At 42.8% G+C, this 6,736-nt stretch overlaps 2 protein-coding genes across 2 annotated transcripts in view; one reads left to right on the plus strand and one right to left on the minus strand.

Annotated features, from left to right (window-relative positions):
• The window catches only part of MED12L (mediator complex subunit 12-like), a 148,172-nt gene that overhangs the window by 72,093 nt on the left and 69,343 nt on the right, over window positions 1-6,736 (minus strand). The gene's annotated exons all lie outside the window — the stretch shown is intronic.
• The window catches only part of GPR87 (G protein-coupled receptor 87), a 5,238-nt gene continuing 4,454 nt past the window's right edge, over window positions 5,953-6,736 (plus strand). The window contains exon 1 of the mRNA XM_009333964.1: window positions 5,953-5,986. Coding sequence (XP_009332239.1) covers window positions 5,953-5,986 — 34 coding nt within the window. The remainder of the gene's footprint in view (window positions 5,987-6,736) is intronic.

Genomic DNA, 6,736 nt, shown 5'->3' on the forward strand with positions numbered 1-6,736 from the left:
CATTTTCTTGTGCTCAGATGTAATTTCCTGAGTCTCAGTTTTGTGCCCACTGCCTCCTGTCCGGTCAGTGGGCACCACTAAGAAAAAAGAGCCAGGCTCCCTCCCACTAGCTACTCAAGCAGACTGTAGGAGCCCCCTGAGCCATCTCTGGCCCAGGCTGAACCTCCTCAGCTCTCCCAGCCCCTCCGCAGATGAAAGACGGTATACTTGGTATATGATTACATCTGAGTGCAAGTGTCTGTGGTCTTGCAGTGGACAGGAGTCTGACTAACGCAAACCCTAGCGTTACACTAGTTTTTGTCACCGTTCGCGCTGCTGCCAACAGCATGGCATCTCTTGGCACAACTAGTACAGAAGCACAGTTCCAAGGATGAGGATGTGACAGCTAGAAAAATGCAAAAAAAAAAGAAAGTGTGCAAAGCACAGGAGAGTAAGAGGCACATACTCACTCTCTGTAGGTACAAATTCCAACAGGAATATCAAGTTATTCCACTATGCATTAACAGTACATTAACATACACTTTTACCAAAAGGGAGATGGACAATTTTTAACAGAGGCCTCTGAGGGAAGGAAAAGTTTGTAGTGTCCTAGTTATTGGGATTAGGCTCTCTTTTAGTGAACAAGGAAAAGCACTAAGGAAGATAGATGCAAGCAGGGAAAAATAGAATATTAAGGCTTGCTCAGGTGATGCAGTATAGGAGTGGACTGAAATAAAAAAGAGAGCAGGGACACAGGCTCCACTTGTCTGCTTGCAGAAGCTTTATGCACACATACACTTACCCTGCAGCCTACACTGATGCTTTTTTCCCCTAAATCTTTACAGTTAACTCAGTGATTTGGTTCTGATGGGCAACAGAAAAGAACATAATTGTAGCCAGCCAATAGCAAATTTATTAAACTGCCTCACATTTCTATTGCTTACATTAATTCTGTCATTCACCAAACTTGATGGTGATGAATGCAGATTGACTGGCAAGAGGCTACATATCAAAAAGTTATGTGCTCAAATAAAAAAACATCACTTAAAACTCTGCAGCCCTATGACCTAGAATATCTAGTCTAGTTCACAAAGAGAATTTTCTAGTTTTAAAAAAGTTGTAAATAAGATGAAAAAAGAGCAATTAGCTTTGAGGATATAGAATTTCTTTAAACAGTGAAGCAACTTAAAGCCTTAGTCATTAGAAAAACTATACAGTCATTCCCTACCCATATGACACTGAAGTCTGCCATGCACCCTATTATTTAATTTCTCATCTGAGGTTATATCAGTCATGCATATAAACCAGTCTATCAACATTAGCAGTAAAAGATTACCTCATCCGTGAAACAGTATGTACTTAACTTACATTTAATGCAGTTAACAGCCTTTAGGGGAATGATTGATAGAAAAAAAACAACCAACAACCAAGTGCATAAACTGCAAGAAGTAAGAAGTATTCTGGTTTAAAAAGCTACTTGAGTAAAGGAGCAGCTTCTAGTGCATCTTCAAAACCATCCAAGCAGAATATATGTATATGGAAGAATGAGACAGCTGGTTAGGATGAAACTGGTCAGAAGAAAAGTGTCTGGAAAACTGGACAAGGAGTGGAAAACCAACATTGCCCAGCACAGAAATACCACATTCAAACAAGTAAAAAGGCCACTATCAGACTGCATTGTCAATGAACAATTATAAAATATCTTAAAATACTCTTTAGAAAGAAGGCAGTCTTTATCTCCCATTCCAAGAGAACCATGGAAAAGGGACAATTCTCCGTATGTGGTAACCTTCTTCCTACTCCTAGAGTCTGCAATATAGTGGCCTTTATCAGAAAAAATGAAGCTTCTGGAGTACAGGGATACACCAGATGTGACTCAAATGAGCCTTGCTCACCCACCCTAGCACGTAAATAATGAAGCCACACTACTCCAAGTGCTCTGTGTACCACAGTACCCCTTAGTCTGACAGACTTAGGCAGGAAACTATGACACCTTTGGACTGGTGAGTCTAAGCAGGATCATCTCTCTGTATCCCAAAATTTTGTCACGCGACCAGCTCTGTGCAGCTGGGGCCATCGTGCCTGCACTTCTCTGCTGTACTGGCACAAACCTGTTTAAGACTTTAAAGCTTCAAACTACAGCAGCATGAGGGAAAGTCTTTAGCGCATAATTAGGGCAGCCGTCAGTAGGCGTTGTCCCTAACCTCCACCCCATGCATGCACCAAAGTTTCTCTGCTGAGCTCAGCTGTGCCAGCAAGGCAGGATGCAGAACACTGCTCACGTAGTTTAGCTGTCACAGTTTACATTTGTGAAGAGTTTGCTGCTTTCTTTTTCCAGCCCATACTTGGTTGGGATATTTTTGGAACATGTTTTAACATTAAAACCATCAGGAATAAGATGACAGAGATATCCATTCAGAGGCTTGATCCTAACTGGTCTGCAGGAACTACGAGCAAGCTCCCAGTATGGCTTCCAGGTGACCTGTATTTCCCCAGGCAATTAGAGTATGGTCACATCTTCACTGGCCAAGAGGATGCATGTGGCAGGGATCCCCCACAGTCAGTACTCTGGGCAGGAATCAGCAAGCCCATATGGGATTCACTAAGAGTAAGCGACACTGACTTGAAAAGCATAAAAGATGGGACGCTGCGCTGCTCCTGTCACCCATGCAGCGCCTTCATGTGCTGCATCTGGAGGGGACAACAAGCACAACCACCGAGCAGCCAGGCTGCTTCAGCAAGCAGACGTTTTGCATAGACTGGGGAGATAGCAGACTAGTTACAGGGTAAGCACGGGAGCAGTGCTGATACTATCAAACCCCAAGAGGCACAGGTGAGCCCATCAGAGGCTGGGGACTGTAACACATTCCCTGGGGTGGTAAGAAATATGCCTGTCCAGGGAGAGCCTTCTGTCACAGTGATTTAGCCATTTTTGGTCCAAGTGATTGCAGTCCATCCTCTGCAGTAGTTTTCAGCTATAAAACGATGGGCTAAATCCCAAGGCTCAGACTAACAGCCCAGTGGATTCAAGTAACAGTACCCAAGAAACAAAACACTACCCACAAGGAGGAAGGAAACTGGATTTTGATCCACACTGAACTGGCGCTTGAGAGTCTTAAAGATGTTGTGGATGGCCCGTCTCTGCTGACAGTAAAGCACAGGATGCAGATGGGAATGCAAACAGTGCAAGCTAGAGGAAGAGGCCAGAGGACAGCTAGGCAGAGACACCCGGCAGCAAGGGAGCTTTCTCACCAGTATCAGAAAACATCCATCAGTTTTCTGATGTAAAACAAGAGACAGAACCTTTGGAGAGCGTAGAGGCTGTCTGTACATGAAGGGGCATTCACAGATACTACCTGGTGCTAGATTTTTGCAGTCTCTTAGTGACAACATCCACCTAAAAGGACGGATGCAGAGGTGGAAAAAGGCAGGAGTCTTTTTTGATAGGATTTAGAGCAAATCCCTTCAGGACCTGGAGTAACTGACAGTACACGAGAAGTCCATTTAGCACAGATCTGATGCCCAGCTCCATCAAACCCTGCAGCGTTTCCCAGGGTTACAGCATGGAAACACGGGAGTCTGCAGTCCGAATCTCAGGCAACACAACCGATGCTTTACCGACTTCTCTGGACTGAGGATCTGGAAGAGCACTTGCCTAAAGAAGCTGAGAGCAGGGAACTTTCCAGGGACCAGGACCAGGAATTACGCAGACTTAAAAGGAACTCTGAAAAGCAGGGAAATAAGCACCTCATTTCCATAAGAAGATAGATATGCATCTTTTCATAAAATCACATACTCTTTTGATCTCGGTGCCTCCTGGGCAAAAAAGGATAGCTGCAAATTATAAACAGCAAAAAAAGCAATAGGTTACTGCTTCTCAGACCAAGAGAAAACAAAATATCTAAAATACCCCTAACAATCTCATTACGGACCCCAATTATTATTAGAGCAAACAATGCCAGACAAGAAGCCAAATCAACAAAAAGCTTAAAATATCAGAATTAAAAGTTTTACTGATGCTTTAAAATTTAATGATTTGCTTTACTGCCATCTGGTGACAATTCAACGCAGTTCATAACACAGTTATAATCACATAAAACAAGTTTAGATCTGCAAAAGGGCTTCAGTAATTTCATTGACTATTCAGTCCCCTATGAGAGGCAGTCAGGTCCAGCATAATTGCTGAGATCTGAACTATTTTGCTAGTTTTCCTATAAAAACTTGTAACCAGAAAGTGAAGCATGGAAAAGTCAATGCGTTTGCATACTGCAAGAGTAAAGCAATAATCTGGAACATAGTCTTACGAATCAGTATTGTCAAAATTTCTTTGAACCATGTCAAAACATTATAATGTCATCAAAGCATAAATTAGATTCTGCAGTTTTTCAGTATTACCTGCAGGCTGGCTTCATAATACTGTGAAGCACTTCATTCAAAACCATGAGAGAGGAACAGGAACTCAGAATTTTCACCCCAATTTGCTGAATACATTATAAAGTTATACACACGTATCTCATAATTACATATGAAACTTTTTTACTTCAAGAAGTGAGAGATTATAAACTTTAAAAAAAATTCCACTCTCAGGCATCCATCACTGAAATGTCCAAGATCGCAAATAAACAAACAGGACATCCAAGCAAGAGATGTCAGGAATAAGGTCAAGGGCCTTTACCAAGGAGTAAGAAACCAGCTGTAGTGGCAAATCATAACAAAGGCATAAAGCCATTCAACCAGCATGTTCTGGTAGTCAGACAAACTTCACCTACTACAGTAACTGGGATGGTATGTTTGCAGATAGGGTGGTGTAGAAATACCCGCCTGGAGAGTGTCAAATCTAGTATCAATTTAAGAAAAGAACATTCTTGGCCAGGCTGTTAGAATCACTAGTCACAGTCTAGGTTTCTGCAAAGGTTTAGTCCAAACTTTTGAAAGAAATCAAAATAAGGAAAACAGGTTTCAAAAAGTTAAAATCCAACAGATTTTTACAGAAGTTAACAAACTGGAAATTAAGTTTGCTGGGACAAAAAATGCAATATCATGCAGCCAAGGACAATAAAAAAGCCTGCTACACACTAGCACAGATCCCTGTGAAGCACCGAGGGGACAGAAAGCGTGTCACAGCTAATCCCAGCACAGCCATTTGCCACCTACCTGGTGCAGATGTAAGGACGAACTGAGGAAGTGAGATCCCAGAAAATGTTACATGAGGTGTTTCAGTGGTGATAAGGAACTCAGCCACCAGACTTAATTTGTAAAACAGTGCACAATATTCGTCAATGGGATTCAAGGAAGATTATCTTAATTGGATCAGATACAGAGAAGGGCTGGGATCTTCAAGTCTTGCAGAAACACATGAAGGCTTGCTTAATCACAGTAAATGAAGTCTCAGTACAGTGAGAAACGTCCCTCTATATGCAGAGGGCTAAGTATCAGAGATGGAGACGGGTTCTTTAAATGAAAGGCACTGGTACAAGAATATACGAGACAGAAAGTGGCCATGGAGACATTCAGGCTGGAAATTAGGATAACGTTGCTAAATATTATAGCAATAAAGCTCCAGCACAGCTTTGTTAGTGAGGTGGAGAAAGGGGAACAGTTTTAACAGTGAAATTGATAGGCTTACAAAAACTAACATGGCAGGATTGCCTGCAATGATGCAGCAGATGCCCAGCTGTAAGTGAAGATGTGACAATGAAGATCTCAATAGCAGAACAGCTGTGCAGTATCCAGAGATCAACCATTAGCACACCTCAGCCCTTTCCTTGGGAATTCTGGAGGAAGCTCATTTCCCAAAGCTCCTCTCCACACTGGGGAGAGAAAGCTGGGGTCTTCTGTTTTGCTTTGGTTCTAATTGCAGTTTATTTTCCACAGAATGTAAAGCTGGCACAGCCCATGCCACATCCTGGATCTACAGCTGCCATTGGGACTCCTGAAAAGCATTTCAGCTGAAAACCTACAGCAATGCAAATGATGGGGTACAATTTGTCTTATGGAAAACTGCCAGGTAAAATAATGTTGGAAATTTAAGTGATTGAGAAGTGTTTATTGTATTACTATCAGCTCCCACCAACATTTTAAAGAAATAAGTCATTTCAGAAAAGGCTGTCTAAATACTGCCAAGTGCTGCCCCCATAGGTGTCAGTCCTGGTTTACCACACCAGCCAAGTTCAGAGTATAAACAATATGAAATAAAATGTGCTATAGTTTTATGAGAGAATTTATGTCTGAAGTTTTTTCGCAAACATTTACACATGAAATCTTAAAATCCACGGAGACTGATTTTTAAATACATTTAAGTAAGCTAAGTTTTAAAGTAGCACTTTAATAGGCCTAAAGAGCCTCTCCAGAGTCCTATCTCTTGATAAACAGATCATCTGGTACCCGCCAAAATGGTACCCGCCATTCCAGCGAAGCCACCGAGGCGAAGGGCTCCTTAAAATCCACGGAGACTGATTTTTAAATACATTTAAGTAAGCTAAGTTTTAAAGTAGCACTTTAATAGGCCTAAAGAGCCTCTCCAGAGTCCTATCTCTTGATAAACAGATCATCTGGTACCCGCCAAAATGGTACCCGCCATTCCAGCGAAGCCACCGAGGCGAAGGGCTCCGAAGCGGAGGATCGCGCCGGGGGACCCTTCCTGAGGCGGCAAAACCGCGGCAAAACCCGCAAAAAGCAAAGGCGCAGGGAGTGCGAGGGTGCCCAGCCCCCCACCCCGAGCCGGAGGAGGGAGCCCCTGACGAGCGGCAGCTCTGAC

The sequence above is a fragment of the Pygoscelis adeliae genome, unplaced genomic scaffold, assembly GCF_000699105.1.
Source record: "Pygoscelis adeliae isolate BGI_AS28 unplaced genomic scaffold, ASM69910v1 Scaffold241, whole genome shotgun sequence".
Taxonomy (NCBI): domain Eukaryota; kingdom Metazoa; phylum Chordata; class Aves; order Sphenisciformes; family Spheniscidae; genus Pygoscelis; species Pygoscelis adeliae.